The sequence below is a fragment of the Epinephelus fuscoguttatus genome, linkage group LG8, assembly GCF_011397635.1.
Source record: "Epinephelus fuscoguttatus linkage group LG8, E.fuscoguttatus.final_Chr_v1".
In the NCBI taxonomy this organism is placed as follows: domain Eukaryota; kingdom Metazoa; phylum Chordata; class Actinopteri; order Perciformes; family Serranidae; genus Epinephelus; species Epinephelus fuscoguttatus.
This window is the reverse complement of record NC_064759.1, coordinates 13,308,574-13,332,456: the sequence shown is the minus strand read 5'-3', so window position 1 is coordinate 13,332,456 and position 23,883 is coordinate 13,308,574. Positions and strand designations below refer to the sequence as shown.

General features: G+C 41.4%; 1 protein-coding gene and 1 long non-coding RNA gene across 2 annotated transcripts; one reads left to right on the top strand and one right to left on the bottom strand.

The window, feature by feature from the left end:
• Nucleotides 1-12,208: 12,208 nt before the first annotated feature.
• LOC125893315 (protein S100-A6-like) lies at nt 12,209-13,670 on the bottom strand. The gene is made up of 3 exons (XM_049583905.1): nt 13,542-13,670; nt 12,637-12,770; nt 12,209-12,551 (listed from the first exon to the last, which is right to left on the bottom strand). Exons 2-3 carry the CDS (start codon nt 12,766-12,768, stop codon nt 12,393-12,395), a joined length of 291 nt encoding a protein of 96 aa, XP_049439862.1. The 5' UTR covers nt 12,769-12,770; nt 13,542-13,670; the 3' UTR covers nt 12,209-12,392.
• Nucleotides 13,671-17,000: 3,330 nt separating this feature from the next.
• On the top strand, nt 17,001-18,085 carry LOC125893833 (uncharacterized). The gene is made up of 3 exons (XR_007449916.1): nt 17,001-17,117; nt 17,511-17,638; nt 17,771-18,085. It is a non-coding gene; the product is annotated as an uncharacterized LOC125893833 (long non-coding RNA).
• The last annotated feature ends 5,798 nt before the right edge of the window (nt 18,086-23,883 follow it).

The window sequence follows — 23,883 nt, the reverse complement described above, 5'->3', positions numbered from 1 at the left end:
CCGTAACTTGCGCCTGTGTCAAAGGTGCGACCTATGTTGCTATGGTGACAATGGATACATGGAAGGCTTGAGCTTCTCGTTACACTGCCACCTACAGGTTTGGCATGCTCTTGTGTATATATACACGGGTAAGTGTAAACGCAGATCTTTTTGAAAACGGAGACGGTGAAATGTCCGTTTATGAAAATAGCCGGCAATGTGTAAACGGCCTCTTAGTCAGTATGCTAAGGGAACATCAGATTCTCTTGATATGCCCAGGAATTTTTTATAGGGATGGCCAGATGGGGCCACTGAAAATCCTGGAGTGGTACACATAAACCTGGAGTGGTACACATAAACCAAACCATAATTGAATTTCAGGCATTCGATTATGCTTTTGTTGTCATGATCTGCCGTGATCTCCTCTTGAGGTCATTTTTTCCCCTTTGATTTTTATTATATATTCATAGTTAGGGTTTCCTGTTTTGTTTCTCACATCTCTCGTTTAAGATCACTTTACTTTCAGGCCTTGTGTCAACTTGCCAGTTTTCATTGTCTGCCTCATCCTCATTATTTTAACCTGTCCCTCACTAGTCCTGCAGTCTACTCTCCTCATGCTCACCTGTTCTCACTCCCCTGATTAGTGTTTACTGACTGATACCTGCCCAGTTCCTCTGTTCTTTTTCAGTTTGTCTTGATGTAACCTTTAGGGAGAGCTAGCACGCAGGGGCTTCAATAAAGAGGCCGCAACAGTCAGCGTGGGTCATAAATATGCCATTTATTTTACAATAACTAAAACTTTAAGAACACAGGCAGGAAAGGACAAGAGGACAGACAGTCATACTACGGCTGGGAAATCAACCACTCACTGCTAGGGCACTGGGAGTATACTATGTATTAAAAGAAATATAAACCCGACACACTTCAAAGAAAACACCACACTAATAAAGATGTGCAACCACAAACCATATCACCATCTAGAGTGAACTCCCAGCACCCCAACCACACCGGTGAATGGAGGACCCCTCCAGCCGCAGCACTAGAAACAGAAGGAGACAGAATGTTAAAACTCTAAAACTAAACAAAGTTCAATACGATACTAAACAATAAAAACAATAAAATCAATAAGGCTAAAACACGTAATACTAAATTAAAATAAACAGCAGTCAGTGCTATGCCTAGAAACAAAGCACTGTTAATTTAGTTTGTAGGGTACATTACAATGTTTAAATGTTGTATGTTTTACATACCTCTGTATCAGAGTCAACTTTTCATTCTCTCTTTCCTACAAACAAGTTATGGCAGACCCAGTATTAGCATCATTAAAATACAAATACCTCAGGGTGCATGCACCCCTACAGTATCCTAACAATTAAAATGCTAACATAGTCATAAAACAATACAAAAAACCCCAAGAGTCCAGCTTACCAGAGCCACATGGAGAGCACACAAAGGATCTGAGGAGAGTAAAGCCTGCAGTCACACCTGCAGTCTCACCTGCTGCCAATCAGCCCCTCCTCCAGTTCCTGTCTCCCCTGATTGGTCTCTGGCTTAGTGACCTACTGCTACATTGATCTATTGATTTGAGTCCTTGTGTCTGTTTTCCTGCGCCTACCCAATTTTGGGACTCTAGACTGGAAATCTTTATTTGAATAAATCTTTGAATTTGAATTTGTCCAGCTACTTGCTTATCTGTTGTCTGCATTTGGGTCCTTTCCTGCTACCTGCTCTCCAAAACATCACAGTAGGAACTGATCAATTATGGACCCAGTATACACTTCTCCACTGCCTGTTTCTAAGTCTCTGTTAAGCTTCCTGCATATCAGCCATTTTTTTCACCCTATGGACTCAGATGGTAAGCTAATTATGTTTTGTGGCTCTCTGCATGAGGAAGATCCAGTCCTGGCTAAACACCTGATGGAGGATAGTAAGGAGGCTACAAAGCATGAGTTTCCCAAGTCTATCAGCCCCCAGCAGCCAGTAAGCCATCATGCTTCCAAGCTAGTGACGCCTTAGCTGTTCAGTAGTCCAGAGCCTCTGCAGCCCAGCTTCAAAGCTGATGTCAAACCACTTCCTGTGTTGGGAGTCCCAGCTAATGTCCCGTCTGTTCCTGGGTTGGGTTTTCCCACCATCACCAGGTCAGTTCCAGGTCAGAGTGTTCCTACATCGGGTGTCCTGTCTCGTCAGTTCCCAAGGCAGGTGTTCCAGCCAACATCCTGTCTTTTCCTGTTTACCAGTCAGCGGTCCAGTTGACATCTGCTCCTCACTCCCAGTCAGTCAATCCCTGCCAAGCTACAACACTCCCAAGTCCCTACTGCGCTGCAACAGTCTTCTGGTTCCGCAGTTCCACCAGACTGCAGTTCTGCTCTCCAGCCATCAGCCTCCAGGTCGTTAGCTTCCTGTTCAGGTCTACATAATGTCCAACCTACCAACACATTCACACTCCCAACATGCCACATATTGCTGCTTTTTCAGTGGACTTTCATGTCTACTTATTATGTGCTAGGTATCCTGTGTTCGTCTGTTGTTGATATTCTGGGGTGCCTGTCAATTTATGCCTGTAACATGCATTGTGTCTTTTCAAAACAGTCTTCTGTTTTCACATGAAGTGTACCGTTTTTGCTCATTAGATGCATACAGTCTTTTTTAAAATAAACATGCAACATCAGTAAAACTCTGTAATTACATTTGTCAGACAGCTATGCCCTACTTCTCCAACAAGTAGCTTCTAGCAACAGAACTGAAAGTAAGAAATGCTCTGTTAAACTGCATAGTAAGAGCCCCATCTCCATTCCTCCCAGACAGAGAGTTCATGTCTTTGGAGATGTCAGAATAGGCAAGTCAAACCCTGACACTTCCTTTGTTCTTGAACCGTCTGAAACAGCCTCATTGCCTGGTGGGCTTATGTTGGAATGTGCACTCTTGAACGTTTTTTGTAAGGCTGCCAGTAAGGTTCCTGTTGTCATTCAGAATGTGACAAACCACAATGTCACCTTGTTACCAAAACAGGTCATTGGTGAGCTTTCTGCAGCAGTGTGTCTTGGTCCCTTGAGCTCCGAACAGTCTCCCTTACCTCATTCTGGGTCATCAGATGAGGAACTAGGTGAGCAACTTACCTTTGACTTAAACAATCCACTCCTTGAGAAGAATGGAAGAAAGCATCACAGACAAGCTTAATTCCATTCGAGGTGTCTTTGCAACTGATGAGATGATAAATGGCCACACCAGTGCAGTCAAGCATCACATTCGGCTAAGAGATGATACTCCTTTTAAGGAGAGACCCGACCTATCCATCCAAGTGACAGAGAAGCTGTCAAACAACATCTGAGAGAGCTGCTGGATGCTAGGATAATTAGGGAGTCCGAGAGTCCTTTCGCGTCTCCTCTTGTCCTAGTCAGGAAAAAAAATGGAAAGATAAGACTGTGCGTTGATTACAGAAAACTAAACGCACGCACCATTAAAGACGCGTACGCTCTCCCTAACATTGAAGAGACGTTCTCAGCACTTAGTGGTGCTAAATGGTTTTCTGTGATGGATTTAAAATCTGGTTACTACCAGGTAGAAATGGCAGAGGAAGACAAGCACAAGACTGCGTTCACTTGTCCTTTAGGCTTCTATGAGTTTAATAGAATGCCACAAGGCATAACAAACGCCCCCTCAACCTTCCAGCGTTTGATGGAGAAGTGCGTTGGGGATCTCCATCTAAACGAAGTGCTTGTGTTCTTGGACGACCTCATCGTTTTCTCAGAGTCCATTGAGGAGCATGAGGCCAGGCTTATGAGAGTATTGCAGCGCCTTAGAGACTATGGCCTGAAATTATCTCCAGAAAAGTGCCACTTTTTTCAGTCATCAGTAAAGTATCTTGGCCATGTTGTTGACGCACAAGGCGTTCATACTGATCCTGATAAGACCTCTGCTTTGAAAAACTGGCCGCGTCCCACAAACAGAGAAGAGCTTGAAAGGTTTTTAGGGTTCGCCGGTTATTATCGACGCTTTGTCGAAGACTACTCTAAGATAGCTAGGCCCTTAAATGCTCTGAAAGCAGGTTGCAGTCATCCCCGCAAGAGAGGAAAGATCTATAAGAGACCTTGTCCAAAGGGGCCTGCAAACTCTCGTGTCCCTTTCAGCAACGAGTGGACCCCCGAGTGTGACCTTGCCTTTAAAACTCTTGTTGAGCGCTTAACATCTGCTCCAGTCCTTGCCTTCGCAGACCCCAAGCTCTCTTATGTGTTGCACACTGATGCTAGTGGAGAGGGCCTTGGGGCTGCCCTTTATCAACAGCAATGCGGCAAGTTGAGAGTGATAGCTTACGCTAGCCGTGGGTTATCCAAGAGTGAAAAGAACTATCCGACCCACAAGTTGGAATATTTGGCATTGAAGTGGGCAGTATGCGAGAAGTTTAACGATTATCTCTATGGGTCGGAGTTCGTCGTTCTTACAGATAGCAACCCACTCACTTACGTGCTCACCTCTGCCAAATTGGATGCAGCAGGGCACCGCTGGCTGGCGGCCTTGTCGACTTATAACTTCAGCATAAAGTATCGAGCAGGTCTGGCGAACAAGGATGCTGATGGGTTGTCCAGACGACCAAATGGTCCACCGATAGAGGATGATGTTTTCCTACGAGAAAGGGAAAGAATCAAGGCTTCAAAGCTCGGATCATGGATACTGAGCCTGAGGTGATTTCCAGTGAGGTCATCTCTGCAGTGTGTCAGCGTCACTGTTGTCACATAGGTTCTGATGAATCAGATCATTCTGTTCTCGTTGAATCTTTGGCTCTGGATGCTTCAGCTGTACCTGATTGTTTCGCTCATTCTGGACAGGATACCTTACCCGGCATGAAAAAAGAGGACTGGCACAGATGCCAGAGGGAAGACACGTCCCTCAAAAAAGTCATTTCCTTCCTTGAAGCAGGACGGAAGCCACACTTCAGAGAGTTGAGTGGTGAGTCATCTGAAGTCCGGCTGCTTGCAAAAGAGTGGAAAAAACTTGAACTTCAGGATGGAGTATTGTATAGGAAATGTCTTGATCATGGCAGCGAAGTCCATCAACTTGTTCTTCCTCAGGAATTTAGAGATTGTGCCTTAAAGGGCATACATGATGAAGTTGGCCATTTAGGCGCTGAGCGTGCCCTCAGCCTGGCTCGCGCCAGATTTTATTGGCCTAACATGGCCAAAGCCAAGAAAGATGTCAAACGTGTGAAAGGTGTTTTCGGAGGAAAGCTAGGCCACAAAAAGCCGCACCTATGCAGAACATTCAGACCACGTATCCGCTGGAATTGGTCTGTATGGACTATCTATCAATAGAACCTGACAGCCGTGATACAAGAAACATCCTGGTCATGACGGACCATTTTACAAAGTTCGCGATAGCGATACCAACCAGAGACCAAAAGGCCAAGACTACTGCCAAGGCGCTTTGGGAGAACCTTATAGCTCCTTATGGTTTCCCTAGCCGTCTCCATAGTGACCAAGGCAGGGATTTTGAGTCCCACACCATAAAGGAGTTATGTTCTATCATAGGAGCGGAAAAGGTGCGCACCACACCTTATCACCCTCAAGGAACCCGGTGGAGCGATTCAATCGCACACTCTTGAGTATGCTCGGGACCCTTGAGGACAAAGATAAACATCATTGGAGGGACTACGTGAAGCCACTTGTGCATGCGTATAATTGTACAAGAAATGACACAACTGGCTACTCACCGTACGAATTGCTCTTTGGAAGACAGCCTGCGTTGCCAGTCGACTTCGTCTTGGGAACCAATCCTGCTGGAGGATCCTGCAGTTCTCATTCAGAGTATGTTCGTAATTTGCGTCAGCGCCTGCAGGAGAGCTATACATTAGCTGCTGATCGTGCTCGCAAGAGAGGAGAACAAAACAAAACCAGATTCGATGTTAAAGTGAGGACAGCCGAACTTATCACAGGAGACCGTGTATTGGTGCGGAACGTTAACATACGAGGAAAGCACAAATTGGCAGACAGATGGGAGAGAGCGATTCATGTTGTGGTGAAAAGGATCAATGGAGGGCCTGTCTACGTGGTCAAACCTGAGAGAGGAAACGGTCCACATCGCATTACATCGCGACCTCCTTCTTCCTTGCGGATTCCTGCCCATCGATGTAGGGTTGGAAGGGGAAACTGAGACAACAGTGTCAAGGAGGAGACGTCTGAGAAACAGAGAGGTCACAGATCAGGAAATGGATCAGAGTGATCAAGAGGAGAACCTCAGTGATGAAGAGGATGGTTATTGGGAAGAGAGGGTCATAGAGGTGACAACAAAACCTCCCATCTTGCAACTCGCAGAAGATGAGACCAGACAACCTTTGGCTGCTCTTAACCCTCAGGCCATTGAATTCACCCTCGGGTCCCGACAACCCTGTCTGAGGAAGTGCAACGTGACTTCCCATCCATGCCCCTGAGCCAGAGATTGAGGCACATGTGACATCACCTGATCATGTTATCATAGACATTCCTGAAACTGACGTGTTAAGCCTCCTCCACAATCTGACAATCAGACACCAGAGTCATCAGGGCAAGCACAAGACAAAAATAACTTACCTGAGTCAGAGCACAGTTGTAATGTTCAGCCAAGACATGTAGCTTTATCTGAAAGTGAACCTGATGAGCCTAGACGTTCTGCTAGGGAGCGACGTCCGCCACAGAAGTTTACTTATGATGAGCTAGGAAAGCCGCTGATTCTTGCGCTTAGTTCATTCTTTGAAAGTTTACAAGCTTTACTTCCCCAGTCCCAGATCAGCCCTTTAAATGCTTACTGAGGTGCACGCATGCAGGGACTGATGCGGTTTTAGAGGGGGAGAGTGTAGCCCAGCAGTCTGAACAGCCATTCTAGTATCAGATTATCTATGTTTTCAGGTTTGGTGGCTCACTGCTGCCGCCGAGTGGCGTAACTGAGCGATAGGAAGGGGTGGACTGACGAGTTTTAGTCAGAAGAAGACAACAGACACGAGTGTGGAGAGTTGAGCTTAGCAGCATCAGCAGAGAGCTGTTATTAGCACAAGACAATAGTTAACTACTTGTCTTTAAAGTAGAAAGTAGCAAAGCTACGTTAGAAGAGTCTTTTGACCGTGGAAAGAGAAGCCGTCCGACGCCGCGGAGGTTCCCGACCTGTCCGAGCGACGTGGCTATTGGATATCCCGGTGAGTTAGCTGTTAGCAAACACTGTGAATTTGCACATTGAACTAGCACGGTGAATTTGCATTCTGGTTGATAACTTGATAAAGGTTTATAACTTGGACTGTAGATTTATTGTGCTAAAAACCAGTCGGGATAAGCTGATAAGCTCATGGTGATATTACAAACGGTGTGTTTATTTTGGAAATGTGTAAATACTGTAAAAAATGCTAATTGGGCCTGTTGGTCAGCTAATTCAGCTAATTTAGCAGACTCAGTTTATGTTATGTGGTAAATGTGTGAATATATTCTTTGTGAGCCCTTTTATTAAGCATATGATGTAAAAGTTCAAGTACATGTGAGTGTAATGTTATGATGTGTGATACGAGGGATTGTGTGATACTGTGTGTGATTCAGAGATAAGAAAGAAAAAGGGAAAAGAAAGAGACAACACCCAGTGGACTTTTGATAAGGACAATTATTAATTTTTTCCCTGCACCTTTTGTGCAGGCTGGTTTTTGTTGAGCTGTTCTACAGACTGGATCGAGTTGCCAAGCTGCCTCCATCCCGCCACTTTTGGTTTTCTCTCATTCCTCCATCCCGGCTCCCTGGATCCCCAGTCATCATCCCCATCGTCTTCAGTCCCCTCTTCTCTATTTACCACACAGCCTTCATCGCCTGTAACCAGGATGGACAGTCTTTCTCATAAAGGGTGGTAGGAAACGCAAGTGCACTCACAAAGGAAAAACTTGGGTCGAGTGACCAAGTACTGACTCATACTCACCCTGTTGACACATTTTTGTTTGTTGAGATCTCAATATTTTATTTTTGTTTTGTTTTTTTATTTTGGTTGGGTCCCAACAATTTATTTAACAACTTATTTGTGAATTGATACAAGGTGGAATTTGGGTCATGTGTGTTTAAATTCTGTTATGCCCAATTGTGTACCAGGTTAAGGGTCCTTGTCACAAATATAAAAAGGTGAATTGAAGTGGAAAAAATTCATTTAAAGCTATTGTTTAACTTAAAGGTGAATACCAGATAAAAGTGAAACAAGCCGTTAAACATTGAAACAGAAACCAATACAGTGAATTGAAAGAGTTTAACGGTTGGTGTGAGATATTCTTTTTTTTTGGGAAGAAATAAAAGTGTTTCATTTACTACTTTACTGCTCTATTTTACTTTCAGTCTCCTCTTAGAACCTAGACAATAGACATACCTGCAGGGCTGGTGGAACACACGCCAGGTGGGTTACATTGACATAGTTTGGAAAACATGAATCTGAAAACAGGAAAATCATTGACTTGGATGTGACACACAGCAGCAGCAGAAGTAGATGTTAAACACTGGGAGACTTCTGACAAATACTGATAAAAGTAAAAGTAAAGCTTATTTTAAGTACAATTAAGTTCAACTTGTGTGCTGCATGAGCATAGGTTTTACTCTTGGTGAATGAATAATTTACTAAAATCCAAATTTTTCACGATCACATGAAACCCTGCAGTGTAATACATCAGTGTTTAGAGCAGAGCTCTCTGTTTTTGCCACAACAGGCTGCTGTTGTGTGCTGTGCAGTCTCCGCCTCTCCTGTGGTGACAATGCCAAAACAATTTTCCACTACAACCCAGTGGTTGTTTGTGTGTGTGTGTGTGTGTGTGTGTGTGTGTGTGTGTGTGTGTGCAAGAATGCTTGTTTACCTCAAGCTGAGGATTTCACAGAGGAAGTAGCTAAATAGCTCCTCATCCTTTCTCCACCCGGCTCTTTTAATCTTTTGGTAATTTTCTCTGTTTAGTTCAAACATGCACAGAAAATGCAAAGTTGTGTCAAGTGAACAAATCATTCACTTCTTTCATTCACTTCTGTAACTCAACAAAATGCATGTGCATCCAGTTATTGCAGCTTGATAAAAACAAGCTCGTTGCCGTTTAGCAGGTCCAGTTGTGCAAGCAAGAGTCATAACCCTGTTGAGTTCATTATAGTTTATGAGCTATGGTTTGGCTGAATGTATTGAAAGGAATGATAGATCCAAAGTGGGGCTCAGATCTCTCGGCAGTGGTGTGTTTTGAGCAAGAATGAGCAAGAATAATGTTGCTGCTACCACGCAGCTTGGTTTACAATGAGTTACTGCTGAACAGCAGGAAATGTGAGAAGCTTGGAAACAATGTAGGCCTAGTTCAAGTTTGTTCTGTGAGTCACTCCTTTTTCTTTCCATCTGTATCTGTTGTTGACAACTGTTGATAATTAGACTGTTTGCAGTGAACTATTAAACACTACCCCTTCTTTTACATGTGCAGATACAGTTTAACTCCATATACTTGAGCCTGACTACGAGACAATGGGCACCTGGACACAGGTATGCAAAAGGCCCCAGCACCAGACTGTAAGAATAGTGGAAATAGCTACAGTGATGCCACCTGTTGATGTGGACTTCCATTTTGAAACCCTGAGTTCAGCATTTCAGCAGCTGCCATCTTGGCCTTTGTGGAGCCAGATGTGACCATGTGTAGATGAGAGGCCGGTGCTGTGGAGGAGCGAGGGGTGGATCTGACTGAGAAGCTGAGGACACCATCAGCAGACAGCCTGTAAACAAAGCAGCCCGCCCTTAAATATGTAAATGGCTGAGTTATATAAAAATGTATCCCCTACAGTTGTGATGAAGGGTAAACCTGATTATGTCTGCTGTAAAGTTGGGCATTTCAACATGGTGGTCTAAGGGACTGACCAGCTTCTGGAGCCAGGCTTCAAGTGGCCGTTTAAAGAACTGCAGTTTTTGGCACACACTCTGTGGTGGTTTTGTATTTGTGATCATGAAGTGTCTCCTTGTTGTTGTCTTGTGTCTCTTTGAGGTTGTTTTGTGTCTTTTTGTAGTCACTTGGGTCTCTGGAGTATTTTTTGTTTTTGTCTTACTGGGGTGATTTTTTGTCTGTTTTTGGTTGTTTTATGTCACTTTGTAGTCATTGTTTTGTTTTGTTTTGTGTCTCTGTGGTCCTCTGTGTCTCTTTTTAGTTGTTTTGCATGTTTTCGTAGTTATTTTGTGTCTCTTTGCAGTTCCTTTGCATCTCTTTGTGGTCATTTTGAGTCTCTTCCTCGTCAGTATTTGTTCATTTGAGTGTCATTTTACAGGTAAATGGAGACCACTGACTGTGTACGATTTGCCCATTTAGTAATCCATCCATGCATATACTGCAGCAGACTACATCAAAGCACGATTCATAAAAAGTAACTTGTGCTGTACTGAAATTCAGTCACTACTCTTCCTTCCTGTTTTTTTCCCCACTTTATTTCTGTTGAGTTCACCTCAGAAATTCTGATGTAACAGTGATACCACAGACTACAACAAGTAACATAATTACTGAAAGATGCTTTCAGGTTCATTCATACACACATTCACTACTAGTGTGTTGTCTCTTCTGGTCTATTGGATAAATTAAATGCCTTTGTGGAGTAAAATAGACGTTAGGGTTAATTCATGTTTACCATTGATGCTTACATTACTTTTGGAACAGCTTTGCTTCTGCATCCAGTACTTAGGGTCCCCTGCACACTACCTATTAACTTCATCTGTTATTGTAGGTTTCCACAGAGATATGTTAAGTGTCTGTATCTGGAGGCTTCATGGCATAAAGACTCACATTTCACCATTTTAACTGCCTCGTTTCCACCAAACACTTTCGGTATGATACCTTTGGAACCAAAAGTATGATAGATCCAAACTGGGGCTCAAAGTGTTGCTGTAGCCCACAGGAACAATGCTCCATGATACTTTTTTCTCCGAGTGAGGATTGGGACATGTGCAGTTAAAATCCACCTTTCAGTACCAGATCTGTGTGCTAGTGTTACGCCCCACCCTTAGGCATCAACAACAATTACATGTTATTAGAAAGGTGGTATGGACACAATCCAGTTTTTACCTGCTACCAGAACTTTGCAACAGCCAATATTGTTGACAAGTTGTGCAACTGGGTGTGTGTCTCTTCACAGAAGATGTGATCCTGGTCACAACTGCTTTAGCTGGAGCTACCACAGAAGCTGTTTTGGTTATTTTGGCAGGTGTTTGTGAGTCTGTCTGTCTTTCTTTGGCAAGATTTTTGTTGAAGCAATAATGTCACAAAAGCTGACAGGTATGTAGCAACAAAACCTTACAAGTGTGAAGCTGCAATCGCCATGACGGACCAGGCCAAAGATGGGTGTGTGTGTGTGTGTGTGTGTGCTTATCTGTCTGGCACAACTGACTGACAAATAAGTGCAATAAGTACAAAAACACGTCAGATAGACCAGCAATCGTTTCCGCTGCCCACGGAGCTCCTTGACCAGCTTCTCGATTTCGGAGCAGTTCACTGTGGCTTCGTCTCCTTTCTGAACGTGGCAGCTTCATTGAGCTCTGCTGTCACAAAGTGCCACGAAGCCAGACACAGAGCGCCCCCTGTCTGAATCATGCGTTCTTACCCAGTAGACTCAAACAAGAGTAATCCCTCTCAATAATCACGTATGGCCCAAAGAAGTGTGTGTCAGCATATTTTTCTGCAGAGGCTCTGCCCTCTGCCTGTGTTTTCTCATTTTCTTCTTATTTTGCCGTGTTTCTCTGACTCTTTTGTGTAGCTCTCTTTGTTAGGGTTATGCGGAGTTTTACATCAGAGTGCTTTTACGCAATAAATCCACTGTGCGTTCAGATTTTGAGAAATTCATTACATGTCAAATGAGATTCTTTCTGATTGAAAAGAAGAGAAGGAGTTAGGTTACTTTCATGCCTTTGTCTTGATTTACCTACATGATGGTCGAACCATTTACACAGACTGTTTATTCAGCTTCAACTGGCTGACAGATCAATATATATGCTGGTTTCAAACAAATAGATGCAAATAGACAAATAGGCTGTCCGTGGTTTCACATGGATAGATGGACAGAGAGAAAGTAAGAGTCAGACAGAGAGTTGTAATGACTCCCACTGGGGAAAAGATGATACAACAAGGCATCAGGCAAAGGTTTAGCCTGCGGAGGACTTACAACAATAAGAGTGCATGCTTGTTTTCATCCAAAGCAATGAGACTGAATGCTACTATGCAAGTGATTGTTACAAACAAATGAGGACGGCCATATTAATTTCAACTTTTTATTTTTTCTCAGACAGTATTGAAGGGACACTACTGAAAACCAATTCACAGAGACAATAGAAGTCACATTCTGTAGCTTCTGTTGCCAGTGTAGGCAGTGTCGATACTAGTAAATAGTTTCACACATTATGATGGTAATTCTTCAAAGGTTTCATACTCAGTCTTCTGTTCAGTCTTCATCTTCTTGGCCTCTGCCAGTCTTCTCACGGTAGTGGCATTTGGCCATGAAACCCACACACTTAACGAACTCTCTGAAGTTGATCTCTCCATCGCGGTTCCTGTCTATCTTCCCCATGATCTTGGCGCAGTTGGCTGAACTGATCTTAGCCTGGAGAACACAGAATCACAACATGAAATGCATCTGAATGGTGAATAAGAAGCATGATAACAAGTGAGTGTGTTGAGTTTCTTACTTTAATCTCAGGGTTTTCGATTTCTTTCTCCCACAGCTTTGCTAGCTCACCCTTGTTTAAGTTGCCATCACCGTTAGCGTGATCCACAAATACATCCACAATGGTTGCAATGGCCTGCTCCAGACGAGACATAGCTGAACAAAAAGATTGATAGTGATTTTAAGTAATAACTAAAGAAACACATGAGTTAATGCTTTTAAAACACAGAGGATGGACAGAAAATAAAGTCGTTGCCAAGAGTTTTGCAGACACTATGGTGTCAAGTCTTAGAATAATTCTTCTGTAAGTGAGTTTAAATGTAGTCATCTGCTCAAATTTGTTTTAAAATTGAGATGTGCAGGGAGTCTATGAACTTTCAGACAGTACTGAAAATCTGTACTCAGGTAAAAGTTAAAATTACCATTTGAAAAAGCTGCTCAAGTAGAAGTGATAGAGTTACCAGTTAATGAATAACTCATCATCTATTCTTGACTTTTTTCAGATTTTGATATAAAAAGTTTGGCCAGATGTGGTCGGGAATCGTCTCTTGAAGCTGCCTCTTGTTGTGGATTTTGCTTTGTCATCATTGCATTGCAGTTAAAAGATAGGTGGTGCTTTTTTTGTCTCCAGGCAGGTGCAAATTTGCAGTACAGGTGCTTCTGGCACGCTCTCTCACCTACACCCAATCCTCTCATTCAAAGCAGACTCATTGTAATGACAGTTTGAACAGCAGATGTAGTGGTGTAAAAAGCAGATAACTGGCTCAAAAATACAATTTCAAAAAGGAACATGAAAAGCACTCGTTCCTTTACAGAAAAACTATTTTTAACTCGTGCATTACTTGTGTTTCTACCCACCCCTCTTTTCACACACAGAACACTTCTGTACTCTTCACAAATTCAATGTTGCTTTCTGTCAAGACTCACCTCAGAGTTCAGATTCACCAGATGAGGAGAGATCACGTTGGCTTGGTTCCAGAGGACACTGATGTCAGACTGAGGGGAAAGTTTCCTTTTATAAGAGTGGACACACAATGTCTGACACATGCAGTTACATACATTTACAAAGAAACACACATGTAGTGATTCATGTACTGGAAATCTGGCCCACTCCCCTCAAACCAGCTTCACAGGTTCTTTTGTGCTGTACTGTATAGATGGAGCATTTATCATTGCTCAGAAGGTGGACTCATGTTTGTGTTGGCTATTGACAAAAGTTTGGATCCGTTGACACTGATGAAATATCTGTGTATGTTCATGCATTGATGTGTGAAGTGTTTTGGTTACAGGTGGAATAGAGCTGTAAGGTGCAGCCTATTGTGGGGAAAATGTGTCATTAATAGAAAACTACACAGTGAGTAGTTTTCTTCCCAGCCCAAAAATGGTGAGTATAAACCCCTTTCAACTATGAAAACTAAACTTGTCAGCCTGTGGGAGTATAGCAGACCCTTTTCTCCTTTAGTCTATGTTTGACTGTGATGATGCTGCAATGGAGTTCCTGCCTTATTATCTTGCTGAGGTTTACAGTGTGTTGATGGTTTTTTTTTCCCTGATTTCTGCTTGCTAAAGCTTTGAATGTTGCCTTGTCTCCTCTTTGTTGCTGCATTTGGGTCATCCTCTGCCACTGTTACTGTTATGTGAGTAAGTCCTGCTTAACTAATTATGTTATAGTGATTAAAACTTATTTTTTTGTAAACTTTTTACAGCACCAGTTTACAGTGTTACTACATACTTTGATGGTAGATGTTGGGTGGAGTCTTACAAAGAGAGATGAGATTAGGGATGTAACGATATGGAAAATTTGATATCTCGATTACAGTGACCAAATTATTATGGTAAACGATAATATTGTGATATTTTTTTAAGTGCTGTAAAATGTCCAAAAAATAGATAAATTGAAGTAACTTCACTAAATCTTGTAACTTCCTTATCATACTAAAATGTTAACAGCCAAAATCTTATATTAAAATGAAACTTTCACATTAAAGGGGCAAGGGATTGGCACAGCAACAGAAAATTTTATTTTAAATTAACAAAATATGTAAACACATTACAGGAGCAAAGCTTATTTGTCTGGTGCATTTTAACAGTCAGCAAAATATGTAAACAATTTATATATTATTTATTTATTAACATGAGAGGAAAAATATATATAAAACAAAACAATGCAAGAGTAGAACAAAAGATATACAATATATAGAACAGATATCACAAATGTGCAGGAGAAACCAAAAAACCCTAAGGGCAACGGTCATCATTACACAGAATAATTCACACATTAGAAGTGTGCATGTGAGTCAGAGGATTACCTGTATGAGAAAAGGAGTGCATGCTCTCGGTCAAAGGTTAACGCAGCAGCGTTTTATGTTGTTTCCTTGAACTTATGTCGAGAAAGCGTAACTGGCCGTCTGTATCGATTCTAGCTCGCCATACAATAACCATAATCATAGTGATTCAATCATAGTTGATCTCAATTAGTGTTACGTTACGTCAGTTTATATTCTGTCGGCCCTGTTGATTTGTAGTGTTGCTACCCTTCACAGCAACTTTCTTTCTGCATGTTCTGCACACAGGATAGTTGTCCTGCACCAGCTGTCCCTTGGCATTCTTCAGAAACCCAAAGTACGCCCAGACCTCAGACTTTGTGCGTTTAGTTGGGGGGGAAATGTCCTGAGTGCTGCTATCACCACCTTCCGCCATGTTTTCATTCTTTGTGTTTACACATGGTACACATTCAGGCAGCGCCTGCATCACGAGACTTGAATGAGGCTGTTATTACATGTCCTGATAATCCACCGCAATAATGCAATTAATTTAAACATAAACGGTAATTCTTACCGTGTAAAAATTAACCGAAATTTACCGTAATATCGGTAATCATGACATCCCTAGATGAGATGATCAACTCTAATCTGTGTCTTTAATTCACGTGACAGCATAGCACAAAGACAAAGCACATTGCCAAAATTTTCCAAATGCTGGAAATATTTTTCAAGGTCCAGTGTGTAACATTAAAGTGGCGTCTAGCAGTGAGAATTGCAGATTGCAACCAGCTGAAACCTTCCCTGGTTCACATTCCTTCAATGTTCATTGTTCAGGAGATTTTTTTTACTGTTACTTTAACATATCCAGGGGTCACTTCTTCTCTAAAACAAATAAACCACGTTATTAAAACGGGTAAAAACACTGAATAAAGCGGTTTCTTGTTACAAATCAGTGTTTTTCTCACGCTGTTTGGCATGTCGGACAGCCTTACACCTGCTAATGTACACTCACCTTTTTTCTCTTATAACTTAATTTCTGGACATTCATGAGTTTATTACCAGGTACCGAATTATCCGCAGAGGCTGCTTCCTCTCCAAAACAAATGGACCAGATAATTTAACCCAGGTAAAACCCCAAATAAAGCAGTCACTTTTAATACAGTAAACCATCACATCTTATTAGAAAAACTGTATGAATATGGTTTTCAGGGTTACTATTCCAACAAGGCTAGATTACCCTGTGGGGTTCCACAGGGGTCCATTCTTGGACCAATATTATTCTTCATCTATATAGATGATTCATCTAATGTCTCAAATATCCTTTCCCCAATAATGTTTGCAGATGACACAACCCTTGTTCTCTCCAATTCAAATTATAATACTGATGAAAGATGCTAATGCTGGTTTCACCACCTATGCTATATGGTTCAGATTAAGATTATAAGAAAATCTAACTTCATTATTTTCAGTTGCAAAAAGGGCACCAAAGATACATCCAAAATTATGATTGAGTCTATTGAGATGCCCCAAGTGTCCAGTACAAAATTTGTCCCTAAAGTCTACACGCTGGACATTCAAGGTGCGGTCCTGATGAAGTATGTAACCTTTAAGTTTTATAAGGGATAACAACCTCACTAAAACATAGATATACATCATTCCTTGAGAGTATTCTCTTCCATCCTCAGGATATCTTTGTGGAGTCAAATAAGGTTCATGTACGCTGACAGAACTTTTGGTCTAACTTTGCTTCTGTGGCCAGTGATTTTGGTTTCCTTTCAGATACTTATTAAATTTATTGTTAATGATGTATAAACATAAAAATGTGTGGAAGTTTTTTGTATCTGAGAGGCGGTTAATCACACCATTTTTGGGCTGGGATGAAATGTAGTCACGTTTTCTCCACAATAGGCTGCACCTTACAGCTCTAACCAACCTGTAATCAAAATACTTCACTAATCACTGCATGAACAATACTGTAATACACATAATTAATGATAAATGCCATGTTTATACAGTATGGCACAGAGGACCGGTGAGGCTGGTTTGTTAGGAGCAGGCCAGATATCCAGTATGAATCAGCACATTTGTGTTCTTTTGTTTATGTATGTATTGACATGTGTTATTGTGTGTCCACCCTTATAAAAGGAGGCTGTCCCCTCAGTCTGTCATCAGTCTCCTCTGGGACCAAGCTGGTGACACTGACCTGATCTCTCTTCACCTGGTGAACCTGAACTCTGAGGTGAGACCTGATGGAAAGCAACATGGAGGGAGGGAGTTTTATGGCTGGAACGAAAATATCTGTACATCTGTAGCTCTATATATATATTGTCTGTAAAGCGGCAGCATTATTAGTGTAAACCTTGAGAGTAGTTCTTCTCATTTACTGTACAAAAGCTTTATTCTGTGCTACTGTAAATGCATGTTGCTCTGAGTATTTGTCATCCTCCCTTAAAGTGCTAAGTCTGAACTTCTGACTTTATATTGTTAGCTCTTACCTGTTATTTTAAGCCTAATATTGCATGAATCTAATTTACACTATCAAGAGATTTCACAAGACTTGACACCATAGTGTCTGCACCTGTTTTAATTATTACTAGAAATTATTATCAGAAATATCAATCTTTTTGTCCAGCTTCAGCTATGGGTCGTCTGGATTGCGTCTGTGAAGCCCTTGGAAAAATGTTTGATGAGCACGCTGTTGGCGGCAAGTTGACCCGGGATCAGCTGAAGCAGCTGTTTGAGAAGGAATCTGACATGAAAGTAAGCAACTCAATGCTCTCACTTTACATGACACAGTTACAAATGCACATCAATACATAACACATTCATTTGTTACCATGCTTCTTATTCACCATTCAGATGCATTTCATGTTGTCATAATGTGTTCTGCAGGCAAAAATGGAGTCAGGTTGCTGTGAGAAGATGAAGGAGTGGATGGACAAGAACTGCAAAGACCCAATGGATTTCAACGACTTCTGTAGTTGTGTGTGTATGGTGGCCTCCAACAAATACAGCAAAGGCAAACAAGGTGGCAGCTGTGAACAAGCCTGCAAATAAAACCTTTTAAGGATTGCCATCAAAATTGAAATGTGCAAATGTGATATGTGACACTACTGCCAATTCCATCTAATTTGACTTTACACTTTCCAAATAGTGTCCATTCAATACTTGCTGAGGAAAAAATAAAAGCTATGAAGTTTAATACGATGTGGGCTTCTCTGTCTTTTTATGCTTATCATTATTTTTGTAGAAATATTTGTGGAAGGAAAGAAAATATCTGTAATATGTTCAGATACTGAGCATGATGAGTGCAAAACAGCCTGACGCATGCAACAGACATGACAAAATATTGTCTGGAAACTGGCAGCATTGTTAGTCTAAAACTTGAGAGTAGTTCCTCTCATTTACAAGAGTACTATTCTGTGCTACTGTAAACACATGTTGTAATGATATATTCTCCAGCAACGCACCTATGCAGCTCACTGTGACATGATCCCACGGATGCTGGATATGAACGCTGATGGACAGATGAGCTTTAAAGAGTTCTCTGTGTGTGTAGAATGCTCTCTTTCCACTACATTAGGACAGCATGCATGCGTCAGTTCAACTTCTCACAAGTTCACATGTAAAACTTTGAAGAATTAACATCAAAATGTGTAAAGCAAAAATGTACAAATGGCATACGTGGCACCGCCCACTGATAAATCCACTCTAGACTCTGGGTTTAAAAATTGGTTTTCTCAGAAGTGTCCATTCTCTACTTGTTGAGAAAAAACTATGAAGTTTAATTGGATGTGGGCTTTTTTGTCTTTCATGGCAATCACGGCATGTGTAGAGGAATTTGCCTTTCCTCTTTCCCTTGCCATCTATTTGTACAAAATGTAGTGTAAAGAGTTAATCCCAAATCAAGTAAAAGTGTTATACTGCATAAGTTGATTAAGAAACAAAAGCCACATAATCATCATATAACCATGTTTTATGTATAAGGGTCTATAAAGCCGATTGAAATGCATCTATATGTGTTTAAGCACTGTTATACATGTCCAAGCATTCACAAAATAGAGTTATGAGCTCACATTGTATCCACACATTGAAGAACACACACATAACCTATCATGTTCTGTATAAGGATAACACACACACATTCAAATGTTTGTATTACCTGATGCACATCAAAGGTTCATATTGCATGAGAGCACATGAGAGCACAAGGGGCTGCATCAAGAAAGTCCCTAAAATTCACATGTTTTTTAAAAATAAAGTGAAAGCGAATCCAGAGCTAAGGGTGGGAGATTTGGGAAATTCCAGGCTCAAAACGAAAGTGATATACCATTAAAAACGGGCCTGCTTATGATTGGACAAAAAGAAGAAGGTTGCCACCAATAGATTTGGATTAAAGTGGGATGGATTAGCAGAAAGAGGTGGAGACTCTACCCAGTCTCCACCAGCATAAAAGCAGACGTGCTGAGAAGCGAGTTTCAGTCCAGCTCCGGGGCTTGGCTCATGAGTTGTATGTGTTGAAGGTTGTGAACACATTAAACTCGATTGCATCGGACTCTGCCTGTCTCCAGTGTTTTCTCTGAGTATTAATTAGCAGAATCCAAGGTACCAGATCGACATCAGAGGACAACTGAGAAGCAACGTTGAGGACAAGGTCGGGAGCCTACAGGCTCAATTCCAGGCACTGATTTTTACCTCTTCAAAAACCACCTATTTGCATCAGTTTGTTTGAAAGCAACTGAGTCAAATAAGGTTCATGCACGCTGACAGAACTTTTGGTTAAGCTTAGCTTCTATCAGACTGGTACCACCAACAGAGAGGACTCAGTAGCAGGACTCAAAAACACAAGGACTTTAATGAAGGTCGGTGAACAGAAAAACAGCCCAAAAAATGCAAGATACCTGATCAACCTACCTGATGAAGTGAAGTGCCTGAAATGAGAGACAAGGGTGAGTGTCAAAATAAAACAGGAAATACTGACAAAACTGAAAACAAGGAAACATGATGATGGGGACTTCAGGGTGTAACAGCTTCTATGTCCAGTGATTTTGGTTTCCTTTATCAAATTAATTATTGATAATGTATCAGCATAAAAATATGTGAGGTTTTTCTTTGTATCTGAGGGGGGTTAATCACGCCATTTTTGGGCTGGGATGAAATCTAGTCACGATGTAGTTTTCTCCACAACAGGATGCACCTTACAGCTCCACTCATCTTGTAAACAAAATACTTCACAAATCACTGCATGAACACAAATACAGATTTCTCCAGTGATAAAGCCATGTTTGGCACAGAGGACTGGTGAAGCTGGTTTGTTGGAATCAGGCCAGATATCCGGAATGAATCAGCACATTTGTGTTCTTCTGTTTATCTATGTATCTACACACGTTGGATATTTTGTGTCCACCTTTATAAAAGGAGGCTGTCTCCTTCAGTCTGACATCAGTCTTCTCTGGGACCAAGCTGGTGACACTGACCTGATCTCTCTTCACCTGGTCAACCTGAACTCTGAGGCGAGTCTTGATAGAAAGCAACATGGAAGGAGGGAGTTTTATGGGTGGAAAGAAATTACTGTATATCTGTATCTCTATATTGTCTACATTGTCTGTACAGCATGCAGCATTATTAGTGTAAACCTTGAGAGTAGTTCTTCTCATTTACTGTACAAAAGCTTTATTCTGTGCTACTGTAAACACAAGTTGCTCTGAGTATTTGTCATCCTCCTTTATAGTGTTGAGACAGAACTTCTGACTTTTACTTTGTTAGCTCTTATCTGTTTACTTTAGCCTAATATTGCATGAATCTAACTGAACAATATCAAGTGATATCACCCTAGTGTCTGCAAAACTTCCTTTTCATCCTCTGTGTTTTAAAAACAGTAACTTGTGTTGCTGTTTTGAAAACTTATTACACATAATCAGTATCAATCTTTTGTCCAGCTTCAGCGATGGCTCTTCTGGATTGCACCTTAGAAGCCGCTATAAATTGGCATGACACCCACGCTAAAAAACTGTTTGACAAGCACGCTGTCGACGGCAAGTTGACCAAGGACCAGCTGAATAAGCTTGTACAGGAGGACTCTAACAATGAAATGATGAAAGTAAGCAACTCATGAAGCAATGGATGGAAAAGAACTGCATCGACACGATGGACTTTGAGGTCTTCTCTAGGTGGCTGAATATGGTGGCCTACACCAGATACTGTAAGGCCAAATGCCAACAAGGTGGCAGCTGTGCACAAGCCTGCAAATAAAACCTTTAAAGGACTGCCGTCAAAATCGAATTGAACAAAAATGTGCAAATGTCATATGTGACACTGCCTACTGCTAAATCCATCTAATTTGACTTTAATATTATTTTTCAAAATAAAAACTATGACGTTTGATATGACGTGGGCTTCTCTGTCTTTTTATTGCTATCATTACTTGTGTAAGCACTGCCTTTATGAACCAAGGGATGAGAGTTAATTTATTCTCACAGAATTTATAGCTACACACAAGAAATTAATTTGTTGTCACGGCGAAGAATGTGTCAAAACATGGTAAGAATTCTGTATGTGAAAGCAGGGGGTGGGTAATTACACCTTACTAGTAACCCACACGAGTAAAAAGTAGTTTTTTAAAGTAAAAATGACTATTCATGTTCCTTTTTAAAACTGTACTCCTATTCTTTACTCCGGTTTATTTTTGAGCCAGTGATCTACTTCTTACTTCACTACATTGCTGTTTATACCTTTGTCACAACAAGTCTGCTGTTAAACGAGGAATGTGTGTAGGCAGGAGAGCGTGCGAGGAGCACCTTTTCTGCAGATGCCACATTGCCAGCTGGAAGCAAAGGTGGCACCACCTGTTTTTTGACCTCGATGCAATGATAACAAAGCAAAACCCACAACAAGTCACAGCTTCAAGAGACAATCCCTGACCACATCTACATGATGAGTAATTCATCAAAACGTATTTTCTTTAATCTTCAGGAATTGTGCACAGCGTTAGTTCAGGCAGCTCAGCTAACATTCCAGCTACATCAGCTGATCTGAAACAGCTCAATCAACTGATGGAGCAGCTGACTGATGGAAGGGAGTCAGCTGAAAGATCACATGATTCCTTTCTGTGCAACCAACTGGCGAATCTCATTCAAGGTGCCCTATTCAAACTGCTCTGGCCTGCCTACTGTTGCTGCTTCCTCTGCAAGCCGCTTTGCAACCCACCTCCACCCCAGCTCCTCCTTTTCATGCTGTGTCTGACTTATCAATGTGATTTGTATGTGTCATTGATGCTGCTCTGTTCTGTTCCTGGGGGTCTTTGCTGCTGCTCTCCCTGCCTTAGGCCTTGTTTACACGGATACCGATACAAATAAAAACGGATTTTTATTTATCCCGTGTAAAAAAATCCGGGTTTACACGATCAGTTGTGAAAACGATATCCCTGTTTACATGGAAATGCAGAAACAGCAGCTTTTTGCTGCAATTACCATGCCAGGACAGTTGAGAATGTTTGGGATGCTCTGGATCGGCGTATACGACAGCGTGTTCCAGTTCCTGCCAATATCCAGCAACTTCGCACAGCCATTGAAGAGGAGTGGACCAACATTCCACAGGCCACAATCAACAACCTGATCAACTCTATGTGAAGGAGATGTGTTGCACTGCGTGAGGCAAATGGTGATCACACCAGATACAGACTTGACTTGTGAATGAGTCAATGGTATTTCTTGCAATAATGAAAAAATACTGGCAATCATGTCCACCTGGCACAAACCACATGTTTTGGACAACTGTGAAGTGACAGAATGTCCCAGCATCATGGTTCTTATATTGCCAGATTCCAGAGAGTCTCCCCTCTTAATATATGGCAGAATATGTCAACTTCCAACTTGCTATGGTGAGATACATGTAAAAATGTGAGAATTTAGTAACACAGATTTTTTTTCATTGATATAAAAATTAATATAAAATACAGGCACATAGAAGGACATGGAATGATGGCAAATCTGGTTAGCCCAGATTGTCCTGAAAAAACCCCAAGATATAGCATGTGTATGTAGCCTTTATAATGACTGTGATATGAGCTTAAAAGTAAAGGCAGCAAAAATACCCCAAAAAAGGCCCAGGGCCCAAATTAAGCTTTCCAAGTAGGCGCATGGAAGGGCAGACAGGTGTGCTCTCTCTGCCTCAGGCTTTCCACGCAGGCGCATGGAAGGGCAGACAGGTTTGCACTCTCCACCTAAGGCTTTCCACATAGGCCTGAGGAAAGGCAGAGAGGCCCCAAAACAGAGCCATACTGGCAAATATAATTCTGCAAATGGAAATAAAGTTTTCTTTGACTAAAGTGGTCCTGACTGAATTAATTATGTCTTTGTGGAGTAGAATAATATTTAGGGTTCATATGCACTGACAAAATGTTTGGTATAGCTTTACCTCCAGTCATTTTGGCTTCCTTTCAGACCACTTATATTGAATTAATTATTGACAATGTATTAGCATGAAAATATGTTAACTTTTTGTATCTGGATAGCAGTTTAAGCTTATCATGTTTCTGGGATGAAATCAACTCACTGTGTAGTTTTCCATTTTTCCCACAACAGGCTGTATCTTGCAGCTCTACTCAACCTGTAATCAAAATAAATTATAGCTGCTGCGCAGCAATGGTCGGTGCCGGACAATTTTTGGGCAAAATTAGGCAATTCTGAGCAACAAGCAGAGTGTAGGAAGATGAAAAAAAGGTGGCATTCTAAGCATAAGAGACTTTGCACCTGAATTGGATTGTTGTAATCCTGAATTAATTCAATGTATAGATTTTGTTGTGAAATCTACCAAGTCCTGTAAAGTAATATAAATCCTGTATGCGTACCATTTGGTAAGTATAAAAGTAGAGTGGTGTTTTCAAATATTTTGTTGTTGGTTTTTTTCTGTGATTTATTACTTTGGAAATAAAGATTAAAAGGTCTTTTTCCCCCCACCATCTCTGATATAAGCTTCAGAAAGATTTACTAAAATACATTTTAAAA

What these genes read in the sequence shown, in the direction of transcription:
- LOC125893315 (XM_049583905.1), bottom strand. Translation starts at nt 12,768, where the DNA reads ATGTCTCGTCTGGAGCAGGCCATTGCAACCATTGTGGATGTATTTGTG. An exon ending in TCGAAAACCCTGAGATTAAA is followed by an intron (nt 12,552 to 12,636) that starts GTAAGAAACTCA and finishes TGTGTTCTCCAG; the next exon opens with GCTAAGATCAGTTCAGCCAA.